At 40.9% G+C, this 21,186-nt stretch overlaps 2 protein-coding genes across 5 annotated transcripts in view; one reads left to right on the top strand and one right to left on the bottom strand.

The window, feature by feature from the left end:
* The window catches only part of gabra5 (gamma-aminobutyric acid type A receptor subunit alpha5), a 50,223-nt gene that overhangs the window by 10,007 nt on the left and 19,030 nt on the right, over positions 1-21,186 (top strand). For all 4 annotated transcript variants that reach the window (XM_010871296.3, XM_010871294.3, XM_010871297.3 and 1 more), the window contains exon 6: positions 4,871-4,953. In XM_010871296.3, coding sequence (XP_010869598.1) covers positions 4,871-4,953 — 83 coding nt within the window. The remainder of the gene's footprint in view (positions 1-4,870; positions 4,954-21,186) is intronic.
* gabrb3 (gamma-aminobutyric acid type A receptor subunit beta3) overlaps positions 1-21,186 on the bottom strand; it is a 90,718-nt gene that overhangs the window by 57,364 nt on the left and 12,168 nt on the right. The window lies entirely within an intron of this gene.

Below are 21,186 nucleotides of genomic sequence, written 5' to 3'. Positions count from 1 at the left end.
GTCTCTATTCAACCTGAAGAATAGAAATAGTCTCACTGGTCTATATGAATGTTTCAGGCAGTGTTCTTCTAATGTCATCTGTTCCATCAGGCGCTAAACAGCGGATCAAATATTAATGCTGACATCAGAGGAAGTGCATGTTGGTGCATTGTGTCAGATCTTTAAATGGGTCTTTAAGAATGTTTTGTTTCTTAACACAGTCGGCCACCAGAGAGCTGTGTAATTGTCTGGTAATGCAACACACTAACGGGAATCAGGGACAGAGAGGAGTTTACCCCTCAGTAGCCTTTAACCGTTCAAGTGCCACAACTTTGATAAAAGCAAACCAAAGGAAACTTGCTTTATAACGACGTCTAATTATTTCTAAGATGGAACTGAAGACAGTATTGCCCTGGGCATGACATGTATTGAGGTTAATAACGACCCGGCTAGGAGCAGTGGAGACTCCTGTGCCGATCTTAGTCGTCCTCCACATCAGACTTGTCAGGCTGAACCAACTACTTGTCAACCTTTAACCAGGGTAAGGCCTTGGTCAGGAGCACTTGGATGTGTCAAGAACATTATCAGACTATTGTGTTTTGATTATCAGACCTTTGTCGTTTCAATTATCAGTCCTGATGTTTCAAATATCAGACTACTGTGTCAAGATTGTCGGATTATAGAGGTATGATATCATACTGTATCGCGCTTATCAGATTGTGTTGTGATTATCAGACCATTGTGTTTTGATTATCTGACCTGATGTTTAAATTGTCAGACTATTGTGTTAAGATTGTCGGACTATTGTGATATGATTATCACACTGTATTGTGCTTTTCAGACTATTGTGATGCGATTATCAGACTGCTGTACATTGACTATTAGATTATTAGAATTTGATTATAATCTAGTGTTGTGATTATCAAACAACGTTGATCTGATTATCAGACTATCCTGACTATCCTGACTATCTTGACTATTTTGATTTGATTATTGGAATATTGTGTTGGATTATCAGACTATTGTGATATAATTGTTAGACTATTGGAATGTGATTAACAGAATATTGTGTTCTGGCCTTGCATAGACAGAAATGTGCAGAGGGCCTTAAATGAATGGTGTGCTTCTCGTCTCAGCCAGGCGCAGATTGATTTCAGATGAACAGCCATTTAGAGAGGCTTTCTTCCCTTAACATTGTAAACACTGACGCTGTAATCAGCAAAAACAAATCGCAGAGAAGGTTGCTTTTGTAAGGAGGTGATTGAAAGGGGAACTGCTAAAGGAATGCAGCAGACTAATTCCTAGGAGCCGATAGAGACTAGCCTTGACGAGTTTAACCCTTTGTAGTTGATCCACATCGTCACCGCTGATGTACGCCAGCTCAGCATCATTCAGCCAACAGCCTACAAAGCCAATGCTTATTCCACCAGCAATTTGTAATTGGTTAACGAAACCCAAGTTGGACACATTGATCTGCCACACTTGGAAGTTTCCACAAACTTCCTTACACTGTGTGAACACATCCCCATTAGATAGGTGGAATCTACAACAAACAAACAAACAAATTAGTAATTACATACTATTAAATGTATTACTTATCGCCAAAAGTCAATGCTGGACAGAAGACAATAATAAACATAACAAACATACAAAGGCAACAGAGAGAGTGGCTGTAGATTCATTTTAGATGGTTTCAAATGTTGTTTTTTTTCAGAATTGCTAGTCTCTTCTATCATGTAATCAAGGGGACGCTGTTTCTACCATTGGGGTGCAAGGAAAGGCATGTTTGTTTGATCAAAATGCTACCTTGCCGTGAGAGCTGGAGGACAACATCCCAGAACTTGTAGAACCAAGGTCCCAGGTTGGAATATATGTTTTGAGAATTGCCTGAAAGGTAGGGAGGAGAATCTCCCCTTGTAGCTGCGTAGGAAAGCACCGTGGCTTTGTAGTGGATGTACGTTTCTCCTGGAAGCCAGTGGAGTGAGCAGGGTGACATGGGAGAACCTGGGAAGGTTGAACACCAGATGGGTTGTGGCATTCTGCATGGAGGAATTTGGTGGCAACCGGGAGCCCTACCAACAGTATTCCAGAGATGACCAGGGCCAGTGTGAGGCGCAGTCGTACTCTACGAATGTTGTACAGCATGAACCTGTGGGAGTGAATCAACGCCATGAAGTTTGCGGAGAACGACAAAGTGTGGTCTAGGGTGACGCCAAGGTTCTCTGCACTCAGGGAGGGGGACACTGGAGTTGTCAATTATGACGGAGAGGACTTGGAGCGAACTGGCCTTCCCAGAGAAGAGCAGCTCCATCTTGTCAGGTCGAGGAGGTAGGCCAACATCCAAGCTGAGATGTCAGCCAGGCATGCAGAGATGCATATCACCACCGAGATGTCAGTGAGGGAGAAGGAGAAAAATATATCCTAACACTGCCAGGAAGAAGATATTCCATATGGGTGGTGTGAGCACGTAACTCCAGACTACCGCGGTTGTAGCCAGGGGATGAGTGTCTGTATAAATGGGACACAAGCGAAGAGGGACGGAAAACATGAACTCAGACAAAATAGAAACTACATCGTGATTTTTGGTAACACATAGGCTACTGGGAGATACTTCAGCTTAAAGATGTCACTGGCCTTTCTCTATAACCTTTATTTCGGCAACAGTCTTTAATTTGGGGAACAACACTGCTGCTTGACAAGATGAAGGAACTGGGTGACTTAAATACTCTAACTGCGAGCAGCCTGGGGAAACCACACCACTACAACCCTGGGGAGGGACAAACCACACCCCTACAAGCCGGGGAAGGGACAAACCACACTCTTACAAGCCTGGGGAAGGACAAACCACACCCCTACGAGCCGGGACAGGGACAAACCACACTCTTACAAGCCTGGGGAAGGACAAACCACACCCCTACAAGCCGGGGAAGGGACAAACCACACCCTTACAAGCTTGGCAATGAATCGAGACAACAACAATCAAGACATTGGCTATGAAACCTAACATATTAACTGGGCTAATGAGAGCAAATAGAAATTACTTCATTGGGTCTAAATAGCAAAACAATGCAAACCGCACATTAATAAAGGGAATTGTACTTAACTGCTTCTGAGGAGAGCAAATCAACCAAGCTCTAATGTAAAAAACTAACCAGCGGGTCAAAGCTTGCTATGTATAGTGTTGGCCCAAGTCTTGTCTCATCTCTGTTATTTGATAGAAAAAAACCTTCTTTCAGTTTGTAACATCCTGTGAAGTCCACCAGAGGGAACTGTAGGACAATAGTTTGAGGCTACAAGTTCTGTTTCCATCTATAATGGACATGGAAAAAAATTGAAAAGTTCCTTCAGTAACATTTAAAAATGGCAGATTACATTTTATAATTTATTGGAAGAAAATCAGTTTTCTTATTTTTGGCGATTAACAGACATAAAAAGCAGAGGGCAGGAGCCAGGGTACCTTGCCCTCTTAGCGTTAAACAAAGCATAATGAAAGGCAGCTGACTAAAATGAACACCAATGCTGATTTTACTGAGCTGTTTGTGAAAAACCAGGGCCCACAATCGGCATAAGAATTGAACAGAAGTCCTAATTCAAGTCAATTGTTCCGTTAAATTTTTTCGAACTCTCCCGCAGATGGCGCTACAGAATCAGACCTCGCTCCTATAAGCTTCTCGCATGGAGGAATGCTCTCAGAACGTCAGGAATCGGATGGACATAGGCATCATATCTCACCGAATTCCCATGGTTGAAAATCCCTGCCACATACTCCTACATCTACCTTAGAGTACCTGGAAACAGAAAGTCAGAGAGGCAAAGAGAGGAAGAACGAGCCTCAACAGGGTAGTTCTTAAAGATGTTTCGATGCTGTTTTGATGTCTTTGTACAGCCAGGGGGCACCGTCGCTCTAAACTTAACATTGGGGTTGGCTTTTAGTCCTATACACTAGTATTATCGTTGGTTTCAATCAATAATTAGGCTATTTAGATAACCCTAACCCTACGATTCTTGATGTCTTATCTTATTAAACGAAATAGGCTAGTATGTGTGAAACCTGTGTTTACAAGATCATTTAATATTTGTTGTTATTGAATTGTAAAATATTTCTTGAGATGACAGTGGTCATTGATGTCAATTAGGATGACTGCATTTTGTTAAAAAAACAAAATACAGTCATCTTGATGTCAACTAGGATGATTGCATTTTGTTTGTTCCTACTTGTTACTCTTAAATCACGCTTGTCTTTTAGCAGTAACATTGTAATTACTCTAATAAGATCCTGCAATAAAATGTGGAATCATTACTGTTATTATATACTGTAATAAGATGTTGAATCATTACTGTAAAAAATATCCTGTAACCACATGTTGAATGCATTCACTAAAAGCATCCTTTAAAATATGTTGAATAATTATATATAAGATAATGATTGTAAAGTGTTGTAATCCAGTAAATGGAAATGGTGATATTCTCTTTGATGTCTCTCTAGGCTGACCATCTCTGAAGAATAATGGTGGCAATATTATGCGTAAAAATGCCTCTGCTAATGTCTCTGATAACATCTCCGATGTCTCTTCAGGTTGACCATTTAAGGTCTCTAATAATACCTCTGATGTTTCTTCCAGTCGACCATCTCAGCTGAATAATTAAGACACTGTTATGTGTAATAATGCTTTTGCTAATGTGTCTGATAATATCTATGATTTCTCTTCCGGTTGACCATCTAATGTATCTGATAATATCTACAATGTTTCTTCCACTTGACCATCTAATGTCTCTGATAATATCTCCAATGTCTCTTCAGGCTGACCATCTAATGTCTCTCATAATATCTCTGATGTCCCTTCAGGTTGGCCATCTAATATCTCTAACAATACTTCTGATGTCTCTTCAGGTTGACCATCTCAGCAGAATGCCCCATGCAGCTGGAAGACTTCCCCATGGATGCACATGCCTGTCCTCTCAAGTTTGGAAGCTGTGAGTTAAACCTTCTCACTAACCACACCAGCCGTGTCTTAAATGGATCTGCTGTGATAACACACACACACACACACACACACACCCTTCGAGAGAATGAGAGTGAAAAGCTTTCTGCTTATTGGACTACAGGAAAGCTGACAGCATCTCCCACAGGTAAACCCAGCCACACACTCTGCTCTGCTGTGTTCCTGCTGTGAGCCTATTCTTCTGTTGCTATAATGTTCTCTACCTGGGGGTTAGTGTTAGTGTGTGAAACTGTTCCTACTATAATGTTATCTGTCTGGGGATTAGTGTTAGTGTGTGAAACTGTTCCTACTATAAAATTATCTGTCTGGGGATTAGTGTTAGTGTGAAACTGTTCCTACTATAATGTAATCTGTCTGGGGATTAGTGTTAGTGTGTGAAACTGTTCCTACTATAAAGTTATCTGTCTGGGGATTAGTGTTAGTGCTTAACTGTTCCTACTATAAAGTTATCTGTCTGGGGATTAGTGTTAGTGTGTAACTGTTCCTAGTATAATGTTCTCTGTCTGGGGATTAGTGTTAGTGTGTAACTTTTCCTACTATATTGTTCTCTGTCTAGGGATTAGTGTTAGTGTGTGAAACTATTCCCACTATAATGTTCTCTGTGTGGAGATTAGTGATAGTGTGTGAAACTGTTCCTAATATAATGTTCTCTGTCTGGGGGTTAATGTTAGTGTGTGAAACTGATCCTACTATAACGTTCTCTTCCCAGGGATTAGTGATATTGTGAAACTGTTCCTACTATAATGTTCTCTACTTTGGGGGTTAGTTGGAGTGTATAAGTCTGTTTCTACTATATTGTTGCCTACCTGGGGGTTCGTGTTAGTGTGTGAGTACTGTTCCTCTAAAAAGTTATCCTGAATCCTGAGGATTATTCTTTTATTATTGTTAATAATGTAGCATAATGACAAAGAACCAGTAAACATGACACGATATACAGAAACCCCTAACCAATGCTTGCCTGGTGCAGGCTGGGACAGGAAGAAATAACTGGACCAGACCCTTATAGAGCACAACAAACAAAATAAATTTTGCCACCAAAAAGTAAAACAACAATTGAAAAAAAGTAGCAAGGAAAAAAACATGAGCATAACGATTTGATTCTTAGACTAAGTGCCAGGTAGTCAGTGATATCCTGGCAACTCACTGCCATGCTACTGGCCTGACAAACAAGGCATACAAAGAGATCCAGGACCAAGCTAGAGGATGAATGAGTGAGCAGCAAGTCTGGCGCTGTCCTCTGTTAGTCATGAAAGATGTTCTGATAGGATTTCCTGATGTTGGTCCGGTGGCATGATGTAGAGATGATTGTAGCTGAGTGCTTTTGAAGGTCCCTGTCTACGACCCAAATGCCACCATTATCCCCATGTAGGGCACTTATTCAAACCAGAACCTCCATGGAAGGTAGTGGACTAAATGGGGAAAAGGTTGTCATTGCGGATGCAGACCCAGTCCTTCATGTATTAACCTACAATGGGCCGGAGGTGACAATAGGGAGTGTGTGTGTGTGTGTGTTTTTCTAGAAGTAAAGGGTGTGTGTGTGTAGTATATGCATGCGTGTCTCTGTGTGTGTGTGTGTGTGGGGGTGTGTGTACGGAGGTGTGTGTTGTGTAGAGGTGACCGTGGTGACAATGACACCCATCTGGTCATCATAATGAGTCCATCAGTCAACATGTCTGATCTATTCAACATAGTGTCCTGTCTCTTCAACCTCTCTCTTCCCCCCATCTCTCTCTCTCTCTCTCTCTCTCTCTTTGTCTTTGTCTCTCAAACAGTCACACACATACAGAAATGCACACAGGTTGTAACTGACTCCACAGTAAAAAGTGTAATGACATTAAAACCTTTCTCTGCATGCTGTAAGCTAGTAATACAGAGTTGCTCTACAGTCAGTGTTTGGTGTAAGCTAGCTAGCCAGGGTTGCTCTACAGTTTGCTGTGAGCTAGCCAGGGTTGTTCTTACGAGAGGGCTGCTCAACCCTGTTCCTGGAGATCTACCATCCTGTAGGTTTCCTCTTCAACCTTGACATAACATACTCATTCAAGTATTTAACGACTGAAGGAGCTGCTAATAATTAGAGTACGGTGCAATTTGGAACCCAAGCCGGGAATAGCCAAGGAGCTCTCACTTTCTTCAGAGATTAAGATTAGCACCATGAGGCTGTCCTCGCAGGCCACTCACAGTGTTACCTGAGGCCTGATAATTTAGGATCTCCTCCGGGGGCAGATGACACCCTGTGCCACACAAATGTTCACTCTGTTTGACCCTTATGGGCCCAGGTAAACTTGTATTGTTATACCACCGTAGCCTTATAAGCTCTCTGGTCAAACGGAGTGCACTAAATCTGTGTCCCATTCCTCCAGTCACACACCTCAGGGATGTTGGAAATGCCTCTTTGTCCCCTTTTCTTGTTGTTTTAGAATGTGCGTGATGCTATACCTGATGACCCATGCCTCAGAGTTCAAGGCTCCGCACGGAATCTAACTAACAGTGACAGTTGGGATGGACGGCTGACAAGAGTATCACTGGTTCACAAGAGATCATAGAGATCACTGTGTTCATGTCCCAGGGACCTGTGTGTTTGTGGAAGGGACTAATTGGCCTTCCACTGGCCAGCACCAAGGTTGATTTACTGTTTTATAAACACTTTCCTGGTGTACTTAGCGTTTCAGATTAAATTGGATGTAGTAATCTAGTTAAGTACACTATTTTTAAAGTTTGAATTCTTAGCGTGTCAAGTAAGAGGTAGTTTATTACTACTGTACTTTAGTGGCCCCAACACTGATCCGGTTAAACTGCGACATGTTAGTGTGGCCCCTGCCAGCCAGTTCTTCATCCAGGCTTTGAGAATCGACTAGTGCTGGGCTATATAAGCAGTGTCAGGCAAGCTAAAAGAGGTGTGGCTGATTAAATAATGAACTGCAGCCAGTAATCTGCCCCCTGAGTTTAACATTGGATACAGGTCACAATAAATTCACAGTTCAAGCTGCAAAGGTCATTACTGTGTGATTAACAGATTGGTTAAATGTAAAAGATAGAAGTAGTATGCAGCTCCAGGTGAGGACAACATTTGGTGTGACACTGTATTCTACAGAGCACACCATTGGCATTGCGGAATTACATTTCTCCTTCAGGGTTTTTTAAGTGTTGCAAACTAACTGACAGAACACCTCTGTAATATAATAACTAGTGGTGGTGTGAGGTAGTCTAATACAGTAACTAGTGTTGGTGTGAGGTAGTCTAATACAGTAACTAGTGTTGGTGTGAGGTAGTCTAATACAGTAACTAGTGTTGGTGTGAGGTAGTCTAATACAGTAACTAGTGTTGGTGTGAGGTAGTTTAATACAGTAACTAGTGTTGGTGTGAGGTAGTCTAATACAGTAAGTTGTGGTGTTGTGAGGTAGTCTAATACAGTAACTAGTGTTGGTGTGAGGTAGTCTAATACAGTAACTAGTGTTGGTGTGAGGTAGTTTAATACAGTAACTAGTGTTGGTGTGAGGTAGTCTAATACAGTAAGTTGTGGTGTTGTGAGGTAGTCTAATACAGTAAGTTGTGGTGTTGTGAGGTAGTCTAATACAGTAAGATGTGGTGTTGTGAGGAAGTCTAATACAGTAAGTTGTGGTGTTGTGAGGTAGTCTAATACAGTAACTAGTGTTGGTGTGAGGTAGTCTAATACAGTAACTAGTGTTGGTGTGAGGTAGTCTAATACAGTAACTAGTGTTGGTGTGAGGTAGTCTAATACAGTAACTAGTGTTGGTGTGAGGTAGTCTAATACAGTAACTAGTGTTGGTGTGAGGTAGTTTAATACAGTAACTAGTGTTGGTGTGAGGTAGTCTAGTACAGTAACTAGTGTTGGTGTGAGGTAGTCTAATACAGTAAGTTGTGGTGTTGTGAGGTAGTCTAATACAGTAAGATGTGGTGTTGTGAGGAAGTCTAATACAGTAAGTTGTGGTGTTGTGAGGTAGTCTAATACAGTAAGTTGTGGTGTTGTGAGGTAGTCTAATACAGTAAGTTGTGGTGTAGTGAGGTAGTCTAATACAGTAAGTTGTGGTGTTGTGAGGTAGTCTAATACAGTAAGTTGTGGTGTTGTGAGGTAGTCTAATACAGTAAGTTGTGGTGTAGTGAGGTAGTCTAATACACTGAGTTGTGGTGTAGTGAGGTAGTCTAATACACTAAGTTGTGGTGTTGTGAGGTAGTCTAATACAGTAAGTTGTGGTGTTGTGAGGTAGTCTAATACAGTAAGTTGTGGTGTAGTGAGGTAGTCTAATACACTGAGTTGTGGTGTTGTTTCCTAGGAGGAACCTCTGAATCCATTAACCCTTCGTAATCCTTTTGGCCTAATGAACTTGGCTATTGATAAGCACTTCGTCTCCCCGGTGATGTGAAAGCATTCTGATCATCTCCTGTGGTCTGTGGTGACCGCTGGTTCATATCCGTCTTCTGACATCAAATCTCTTTGTCTCGCAGAACTCAGTAGGCTTACACAGAGCCTATCTTGCCAACGCGTACTTGAGGAGATCTAAGCCAGCTGCAGCAATTAAAATGCAGTCACCGTTCGAGGGTGCCTAGCAGGAAAACTACGACAGTATCAGATGAGCTTGTGTCCCTTGTCTTGCAAACAGCGGGTACAATATGTGATGCCAATGGGTGTCTGAATCTAAGTACAAGCCAGCGTGTTTTTTGCATGGCTGATTTGATTAAGCTTTACAAAAATCTGTGCATTGCTGGAATCTGACTAGAGAAAGGTTCCGCCGTGTTACTGAGTACTCAGAGTCCTCTGTTCCCTATTCACCAAGATCTCTGCATCCACATCTTTCATCGTCAGTAAATTCCCCAAGGGAACCCCATATTTTCCCCTTTGTTGCTCTGTCCTCTCTCTCTTCTCTGCCCCTCGCTTTCTCACTCTCCCGCTCTCTTTCTCCGTCTTAGCTTCTCTCTTGTTCTTCTTTCTCCTTCTATCGCCTCCTTTCTCCTCAGCCCTTCTGCCTGTCTCTACCTCTTTCCTTTGGCTGATGCTCTCCCTCACCAACTCAACGCAGTCCCCCTTTTCTCATTTCCTCACCCAACCATGTCTCTCCTTTCTTGTCCCTCCCGATTTCAATTTTGTATTTTTCAGATGTTACTAATCTCAGATGTTACTAAACTATAATCTCTTCTATCCTAGCAATATTTTGTATTCTGTTTGCATGAGACTCTCCTATCAAGTGGTTTTGGTGCCTACTCCTCTACACCTCCCCCCACACAAACAGGCACACATAGAATTATTTTCATTTTTATCACAGTGCTGAACCTAGCCCTAAATTCATTCATTCTAGGGAACTACCTCCTTCAGTTTCAGGGCACTTGGAAGCTCACTGTAACCCAGGGGCAGGGAAATAGAAGGCTTGTTTATTACGAGTCTTAGGCACACCCAGCCACACTGTATACAGGTGACGGTTTTACAAAACGTCCTGTTATACTAGAATTATTCTTTCCATTAATTCCATTTGTATCAATTGTGAGTCTACTGTCAACAGATTACTATGTCCAGAAAACTATGGTGGCAGGCTGAATTTTTACTTCTAATAAGACTGTGCACTATTTGATCAATGATTCTCCCAAGTCATTTGTGTAGTCACAAAACCCTATACTCCCAACAAGCCTAGTTACACAGGAAAGTTTTATGTATGTTTTTCCTGATTTCTGATTTGAGCAGCTGTTCCTCAACCAATACACTTTAAAGAAAAGGGCTCTATTAAGGTAATTTGGCTGTCCCTGTAGTAGAACCTTTTTTATAATTCCAGGGGAAACCCTTTTTGGTTCCTGGATGAACCTTTGGGTTCCAGGTAGAATTATTTTGGTGTTTCATGTACCTTGAACAGAGGTTCCCAAACTAGGAGTCGCGACCCCATGTGGGGTCACCTGATATGAAAATGGGGTTGAGGGAGAATGTTTTACAATTGACTCTCATAGCCTCAAAAAAAAAATAACAATTATATAATTTTTCTTTTTAGAGAATTTTTAGATATTGAAATTGGCCAAAAAGGTTTGGGAACCCCTGAAATAGAAGCTAAAATAGTTTTACCTACTCCCTGTAGGAAAAGCCTCAGGATATACATTATATATTGTCATGAATAAAAAATGAATATCTGGAAACTCAACATCAAATAATGGTAAAGGATTTGTTCACAAAAGACAATACTGGGGTTGTTATTTTACGTAGTAAAGTAAAAGGCGTTTTCTGTAAATGGGCAGGGACTCTGCTGCCCTAATTACAGGGAGAAAGGAAGTTCCCCTTGCTGCTCAAAAGGGAAGCCGTTGGAATGTGCGAAAGAGTTGTCATGGCATAACATAGGAAAACTCTCGACCCTCATTGATTTTCCCTCTGCCCCCTGCCCCACCATTTCCCCCTGCCCCCTCATTTCCCCCTGCCCCCTGCCCCCTCATTTCCCCCTGCCCCCTGCCCCACCATTTCCCCCTGCCCCCTCATTTCCCCCTGCCCCCTGCCCCCTGATTTCCCCCTGCCCCACCATTTCCCGCTGTCCCCTGCCCCACCATTTCCCCCTGCCCCCTGCCCCCTCATTTCCCCCTGCCACACCATTTCCCTCTGCCCTTTCTCTCTACCCTCTCCCTCTCCATCTCTACTCCCTTCCTTTCTCTCTCCGACTCCCCACTCTCCTCCATATCTCACTGGCTCATTCTAGTTCTCTGGTCAAATTAGATCTTGTAACACTCCACTCCACTCACCGCACCAATCATCACTCATCTCAGTGCCCACTGCACCACATATCTTAGGACTCACTGCACCACGCATCTGAAGACTCACTGCACCATATATCTCAGGACTCATTGCATCACTCATCTCAGTGCTCACACCATATATCTCAGGACTCACTGCACCACACATCTGAGGACTCACTGCATCACTCATCTCAGTGCTCACTGTACCACGTATCTCAGGACTCACTGCACCACGTACCTCAGGACTCGCTGCACCAAGTATCTCAGTGCTCACTGTACCACATATCTCAGGGCTCACTACACCACGTATCTGAGGACTCCCTGCACCACTCAACTCAGGGCGCACTGCACCATGTATCTCAGGGCTCACTGCACCACTCATCTCAGGGTTCACTGCACCACTCATCTCAGGGCTCACTGCACCAAATATCTGAGGACTCACTGCACCACATATCTCAGGACTCACTGCACCATGTATCTCAGTACTCCCTGCATCACTCAACTCAGGGTTCACTGTACCACATATCTCAGGACTCACTGCACCATGTATCTCAGTACTCCCTGCATCACTCAACTCAGGGTTCACTGCACCATTCATCTCAGGGCTCACTGCACCATGTATCTCAGTACTCCCTGCATCACTCAACTCAGGGTTCACTGTACCATTCATCTCAGGGCTCACTGCACCACTCATCTCAGGGCTCACTGCACCATTCATCTCAGGGCTCACTGCACCAGTGTATGTGGGCCGCTGTTCACTCTTTAACCACTTTAAAATGTCCAGAGACATCTTCCAACTGATACAGAACTTTCCTTTTTCATGAGATGTAAATAGCCGCCACTTTGGCCTTTTTCTCCTGACACTGTCCCACAATAAGCTTTTCTCTATGCAACACAGCATGTAGCCAACCCAAATCACTTTAATATGGCCACAGCCATCTTAAGTTCTGTACAGACACATCATTGCCTTGTACCTTCCCTCTAGACCAAGTTCTGTCACTATGGCAACAGGCCACAGGTGGACAAAGCTTAAAGTTGGGCCTGTATTGTTTGTTGGAGACAGCATGCTCTTACCCCAGTGAGCTAGAGGGGACCCTGAACTCCAGTTAACATTGTAGTACTGGTAAACACCCTCCTGTAAACACCCTCCTGTAAACATACCCTCCTGTAAACACCCTCCTGTAAACATACCCTCCTGTAAACACCCTCCTGGTCTGTTGGTTACTATAATGGACACACTGCTGGTAGCAATGGCAACCAAGGCCAAACATGCAGAATGAGGAATGAAGAGCATTCAGTGAGGTAATGCACACAGTGGTCACATCAATGAATCGTTTGTATGAACTCTTTCCAAGACATTCATCTCCTGTGTGTTTGCGCCGATGAGGTAACAACATTAAAAAACCTTGCATAGAATTACATAACAACATTAAACAACATTGCATAGAATTACATAACAACATTAAACAACATTGCATAGAATTACATAACAACATTAAACAACATTGTATAGAATTACATAACATTAAACCGCATTGCATAGAATTACATAACAACATTAAACCACATTGCATAGAATTACATAACATTAAACCGCATTGCATAGAATTACATAACAACATTAAACCACATTGCATAGAATTACATAACATTAAACCGCATTGCATAGAATTACATAATAACATTAAACAACATTGCATAGAATTACGTCACAACATTAAACAACATTGCATAGAATTACATAACAACATTAAACCACATTGCATAGAATTACATAACATTAAACCGCATTGCATAGAATTACGTAACAACATTAAACAACATTGCATAGAATTACATTACAATATTAAACAACATTGCATAGAATTACATAACAACATTAAAAAACATTGCATAGAATTACACAACAACATTAAACCGCATTGCATAGAATTACACAACAACATTAAACAACATTGCATTGAATTACACAACAACATTAAAAAACATTGCATAGAATTACATAACAACATTAAGCCGCATTGCATAGAATTACACAACAACATTAAACAACATTGCATAGAATTACACAACAACATTAAACAACATTGCATAGAATTACATTACAGCATTAACAACATTGCATAGAATTACATTACAACATTAACAACATTGCATAGAATTACATAACAACATTACATTGCATTAACAAATACATAACACATTTTAACGATAAAACCTAAGCGGTGAACAACAGACAATAGGTCTTGATGATAAAAGTTTAACTACGTTCAGGGAACAGCTGTGCTCATCGCCTCCCTTTAATCTTCATGCAGGGTGGGAGCTAAACAAGAACATCTCCAGGCTGGGTTTTGCATGGCGCCCTATTTACCAGTGCCCTTGGCTGTGGTCCAAAGCATTAAGTGAACCTGGGGAAATTCGGGGTGCAGCATTGTAAAACATCCTAGCCGCAATACTGAACTTAAATACATTACCGCTCCACACCTGGCCACGACACAGCACTTAACTGCATTATCGCTCTACACCTAGTCACAAAACAGCTCTAAAATAATTCCAGAATTTTAGGCCAGCGGTTGTAAAAGTGCCACTGTCAAGCCAAAACAGGTCTCTGAAAATGTGGTTGTTTATGTACAGATATGTGCCATAACAAAACCAAATGTCATCAAAACCACTCGCTTTCAAATTTGGAATTGCATGGCTACCTACATCTGTTGAGGTATGATAGTGATTCTACTTGTACATTTTGCACATTGTAATGGGGTAAGACAAAGGGAATGGAAACTCTGTAGATGTTTAGGACCCTGGAGGATGTTTTATTAAGAAAAGATGTAGAGGAGGAGAAAGGTCAAACAACCTGGAAAGAAGACCTCTCCCCAAGTGTTGGTTACTTCATCTCCAGCACTAACACCTAGCCACACCACATACTGTAGCATGTACAGCACCTTTAGTATTCAGACCCATATTCACATTCTCAAAATGTTGTTGTGTTACAAACCTAATTTCTATTATGTACATATTTTGTGAAAATGTACACACAATATTTTCATAATGTCAAAAACAAAAATGTAGTTTTTGAAATTAGTACCGATTTATTAAAAATCCCAAACTGAAATATCAGTGGGTATAGAAAGTCACCACCAACTTTTATATCATTCTTGTTTTGTTGCCTTACAGCATGAAATGAAAATATTAAAAATTGTACGTCTTTGTTTACACGCAGTTACCCATGATAACCAAGTGAATTATTTTTAATTCCAACATTAAAATACCATATTTGGCTGAGGGAACACCATCCCTTAAAATTGCTATTGCAAAAGGGGGTGTTGAATTGTTATTCCCACTGTACATAAGTATTCAGACCCTTTGCTTGTATTTGAACTCATATGCGTCCTGTGTCCTTTGATATACCTTGAGAACTTGATTGGTGTTTCTTTATCACAATAAAAGCCATCATTGAAATTTATAAAGCCAAATACAGTGGATATAGAAAGTCTACACACCCCTGTTAAAATGCTGGGTTTTTATGATGTATAAAGAATGAGACAAAGATAAATCATGTCAGACCTTTTTCTACTTTTAATGTGACCTATAATGTGAACAATTCAATTGAAAAACAAACTGAAATAGAGGGGAAAGAGGGAAGAAATGTATTTAATAAATAACAATAACCTGGTTGCATAAGTGTGCACACCCTCTTATAACTGGGGATGTGGCTGTGTTCAGAATTAACCAATCACATTCAAATTCATGTTAAATAGAAGTCATTATACACCTGCCATCATTTAAAGTGACTCTTATTAATCACAAAAAAAAGTTCAGCTGTTCTAGGAGGAATTTCCTGAAATTTTCTTAGTTGCATCTCAGAGCAAAAGCCATGGTCCGCAGAGAGCTTCCAATGCATCAGAGGGATCTCATTGTTGAAAGATATCAGTCAGGAGAAGGGTACAAAATAATTTCCAAAGCATTAGATATACCATGGAACACAGTGAAGACAGTCATCATCAAGTGGAGAAAATATGGCACAACAGAAACATTACCAAGAACTGGAAGTCCCTCCAAAAGTGTTGAAAAGACGAGACGAAAACTGGTCAGGGAGGTTTCCAAGAGGCCTACAGCAACATTAAAGGAACTGCAGGAATTTCTGGCAAGTACTGGCTGTATGCTACATGTGACAACAATCTCCTGTATTCTTCATATGAATGGGCTATGGGGTAGACAGAAGCCTTTTCTTACAAAGAAAAACATCCAAGATCCAAACATCAGGTCTCCCAAAAGCACATGGGAAAATGTGTTATGGTCTGATGAAACCAAGGTTGAACGTTTTGGCCATAATTCCAAAAGGTATGTTTGGCGCAAAAACAACACTGCACATCACCCAAAGAACACCGTACCCACGATGAAGCATGGTGGTGGCAGCATCATGCTTCGGGCTGTTTTTCTTCATCTGAAACTGGGGCCTTAGTCAGGGTGGAGGGAATTATGAACAGTTCCAAATACCAGGCAATTTTGGCACAAAACCTTCAGGCATCCGTTAGAAAGCTGAAGAAGAAGTTCACCTTTCAGCATGACAACGACCCAAAGCATACATAAAAATCCACCAGAAGATTAATATTTTGGAATGGCCCAGCCAGAGCCCAGACCTGAATCCAATTGAACATCTGTGGGTTGATCTGAAGAGGGCTGTGCACAGGAGATGTCCTCGCAATCTGACAGATTTGGAGCACTTTTGCAAAGAGTGGGCAAATATTGCCACATCAAGATGTGCCATGCTAATAGACTCCTACCCAAAAAGACTGAGTGCTGTAATAACATCAGAATGTGCTTCAAAAAAGTATTAGTTTAAGGGTGTGCACACTTATGCAACCAGGTTATTGTTATTGTTTTTTATTTATTTTTCCCCCTCAAAGATTTCAGTTTGTTTTTCAATTGAATTGTTCATGTTTAAGGTCACATTAAAGGTGGAAAAAGTCCTGACATTATATATCTTTGTCTCATTCCTTTACATCACAAGAACCTGGCATTTTAACAGGGGTGTGTAGACTTTTTATATCCACTGTAGTTAATCTTTAAAAAATAACAGACAAGAACAACAATGGAATGGACATTAAACATAAAATGACAGACTAGATTGTTAACTTATTGTCTTATATATTTCAATGATGGCTTTTATTTTGAAAAGAAAAATGTGAGTTGGCATGGCATACAAGCACCTGTCCATATAAAATCCCACACTTAGTGCCCACATAGCCCTAAACTATGGCATGTCTCAGCACCTACCTACAAGATAGCATCAAACTACATTCTAACACGACACCTAACAACAAGACAGCATCAAACTACATTCTAACACGACACCTAACAACAAGACAGCATCAAACTACATTCTAACACGACACCTAACAACGAGACAGCATTAAACCACGGCTTGCCTCGACACCTAGCTACAAGACACCATCAAACTACATTCTGCCTCCACCTAGCAACAAGTCAATACCAAACTACAGCATTCCTCGAACACCTAGCAACAGCATTAAACTATATTCTGCCTCATCACCTAGCAACAACACAGCGTTAAAGGACGGCATGCCTTGACACCTTGCTACAAGACAATATTAAACTAAAGCATTCCTCGAACACCTAGCAACAGCATCAAACTACATTCTGCCTCGACACCTAGCCATGAGACATAGCACAAAACTACATAAAACCTCAACACCTAGCTGCAACACAGTAACACTGCCTTTATTCTTATTATTATTCAATCTAATTTCAATTTGGCCATGTTCAACCCTCTAACGCTATTGGTTCAGGTTTTTATACTTCGGTTCTACATGTGCCCTACCACCAGAGCTGGTCACATTAATGGCTAGATTCTCGCTGAATCCAGTTAGCTAAGTTGAACCATTCTTCATCTCTGACACAACGTTGAATTTCACCATAAGGTCCCACAGGAAAACCAGGGATTTTTTTCAGCAGTAACCTTGCATAAGCATTTCAAACACGTCTGCACACACGCGCACACACGCACACTCCCACACGCATGCACACACACACACACTCTCATCACCAAGACCACAATGCTTTGCACCCTGCAGACATTTCACTATTCTGGACAGATGAAATCAGATGAAATAATCATAGAATCTCCCCAGGCATTTATTTCTCAATTTCTATCTGATGTTATGCTGTACAGTTGTGTGCGTGTGTATGTGTGTGTGTTTGTGTGTGTGTCTGCGCGTGTGTGTGTTCATGTTTGTGTGTGTGTGTGTGATTAGGCAGCTAATAAGCAGGACGGAGGCTTCAGCTTAAATTTCCTTGTTGGTCATGTAGATCTCTTTCAGTGAAATGACTAAAGGCCACTTTGCCAGAGAAATCCTAACGGTATTTGCAGTGTGCTAAATGAGCTCAGGCGACCATATGTATCATTAACCCCATTCTTAATAATTACTGCTGATTTCCTCCATAATTCAGGGTTTTACATGAAAAGGCTTCTGGTTCCCAGCTAGCTTCTGTTCACGGAACCCACATAAAGTCATACAGCATTGAGGCGGCATATTTAGGACCATAATGGCTGTTGTTTAACAGGGGCTGAAATGTAATGATCAGTAAATAAGAAAATCACAGTTGCGACATTTTACAATTCGTTAAAGGTTTTTGTGCACCGAGTATCAATATTTCTAAAGTCTGAAAATGCCATGAGAGCTAGCTATGTTTGCTAAACCTGCAAACCATATGAAAGGAATGGCGCTATGAAATCAATCTTATATTAGAAGTAGCATGTCTACAACTTTATGCTAAATGAAACAAAATCTGACAATTTCAAGTTTGCTAAGTGCTGTTTGGTTTAAGAGGTATCATTTCTAGGAGAAAGAAGGATTATAATCAAGTAATTTTATCTTTTAAAATCCCTTTTTAGTGGAAAAAACTAAATAAGACACAATAATGATGCAACTTTCCTCATGAACAGATGCAATTTGGAACATTGAAGTGAGGTCTGTTGTAGAGGGAGAGTCTGAATGTGAATAATAAGCTTGATGCAATGAAGATGTCTTCATCTCTTAAGATCTCTTAAGCATTGGCCTTTAAGAGATCTGTACATTTTAGGTTGATTTCTCTTGTCTAGTATAGAAATGTATAGAAATGCAATGCAATGGAATTTGAATAATTACAGGGGGGGTTTAAAGTTAAATGTCTGAAGGAATGTTTGTGCAATTTCACATCTATGTGCCATTTTCAGCGAAGTTGAAAGGGGTTTGTTTCTTGCTGAAATGTGAATTTGATTCAATGAAGCTGCTGACATATCTGTCAAATTCCCATAAACAGCATTTGCATATTTTGTGTTATTCATCCAGAATGTTTCCCCACATTGTTCTACATTGTGGAATAACACAGTATTGCAAACAACAAAAAATGACTATCAAATCTTGAATGGTTTTGAAAAAAAACCCATTATTTCTATGATGTGACCTACTGAATAAAAATGGAATGTTCTTGCAGAACAAATATATTTTTTTATAAAACTATCCCTAATCCCTTTTAAATTAGAAACAATATATTGCAATAACATAATATAGAGGCATCTCTGCCCATACCGTCATTCAACAATGACAGGTATTTCTTACAAAATGTAGCAGCATGTTAATCCATGATGTGTCTATACAAAACATGTTTTGTGAGGGCCTATCCCCCCAAAATGTATTTGTTGGTAACATGGAGACTTAGAACAAATCCTTTTTCTTTCAACTTAGCCTTTTGGGGAGTTTGACATGTTGGACCTGCACATTTTCAGATAATTACAGCGATTGAAACTGTTTTTCAATATCCCATTTCAGGTACATTTTCAACATGCATGTTTCGCTGTATCAAAACATTTATAACATTCCTTTTTTAAGTACTAAGGTTGTTACATGAATCACCATCAAGCAGATATCATGGATGTAGTGAACTTCATTATTATAATGGGTAACTATCATATTCATGTTAGCCAATGGAAATCTGTGAGATCCTCTTTAACACTTCCCATTATTGATTTTTGGAAGTACTTTAAATCCATCAAATTGATGAATGACAGCAAATCATCATATAGTAAATCAATGGAAATGCATCACTCAATGTCTCCAGACATTTTATTTTTAATGTAAACCTGTAGGACTGATTAGGCAGTTGTATGCCTTTTTGGGCCTAAAGTGTTGTGTACTCACCCTGTCCGTCCTCCTAGCCCTGTGCAAGCTCTACTAGGAGAAACAGAACCAAGCGGCCAGCATAGCGGCATATGCAACGTTCCGGTCAATATTTGGCAGGTTATACCAATGGACCTATTAACAGATGTTAAAAGTACTTGAATCCCATTGTGATGCATGTGGGGACCTTTTATGACCGAGGGATACTATCTGGAATGACGCCCCCCAGCATTAGCCACTCAATTATTATTTTGTGCAAAAATAATGACCCTCTTGGCTAAAAATGTGCATGCCCTTTTTGTGCAAAATGTCAGGTGGCAATTCCGTCCAAGTTAACAATACCCAAGAATGAATGGATTCTCTAATCCATGTATAAAGAGGATAGTTATTTTTTTTGAAAGACAGGTTGGTTGGGTACGTAAGTCTACGCGGGTGTGAACTTGAACAAACCAGTAGAGAGAGAGAGAGAGAGAGAGATGCAGCAGTGCAAAGAGCACACACACATCCTCCCACACATCCGCCCCCCTCCACCCCCCCCCCCCCCCCCCCACACACACACATCCATGCACACTTACACACATAAAGCAGCAGCAACAGCTAGAGACCTCATGAAGGTTATGTTTAAAAGGAGCACAAAGGAAATGCTATCCAGATGGAGAGAGAGGTGGGAGAGAGATGGAGAATGAGAGAGGGAAACAGAGAGAGAAAAAAGAGTGATGCAGAGAGAGCGAGAAAGAGAGACAGAGACTGAGAGGGGAGAGATAACAAGTTAGAAATATTGAGAGATGGGTAGTGAAGGCAGAAAGACATAAGGGAGAGAGATTGAGAGACTCAACAAAATTGGTTTAAAAAAAATATGTTATTCTGTGGCATTTGTGAAAACAAACTTCTGACTCCCATGATGTCAACAGCCTTCTTCTGTTCTCCATGGATTAAGATAGCGGGTTTATTATAGGACACATAAAAACTAGCACATAATAAAAAAGCAAACACACACAGAAACAAACAAAAAGCTTATGCTCTCACAAACACAAACAAAACACACACAAGCACACTGCTATGAAATCAAAGGAAGCAGGAGGCTTAGCACCAATTAGTTGCTCCGTAATTACAACCCTGTAGAGATGAATCTGCTCCCCATCCTGGGTCCTCTAGGAAAGACAAGACCTACACCCTTAAGCCTGGCTGCATTCCAACTAGCACCCTACGCCCTAGTTTAGTCATGGCCATACGAGGCTTCATTACCGTTCTTCTAGCAGCAGGATATTATGCTAGCAGCGCTAACTCAGAATTTCCTTTTCAAAATA

The sequence above is a fragment of the Esox lucius genome, chromosome 8 (assembly GCF_011004845.1).
Source record: "Esox lucius isolate fEsoLuc1 chromosome 8, fEsoLuc1.pri, whole genome shotgun sequence".
In the NCBI taxonomy this organism is placed as follows: Eukaryota; Metazoa; Chordata; class Actinopteri; order Esociformes; family Esocidae; genus Esox; species Esox lucius.
This window is presented reverse-complemented; position numbering and strand designations above follow the sequence as displayed.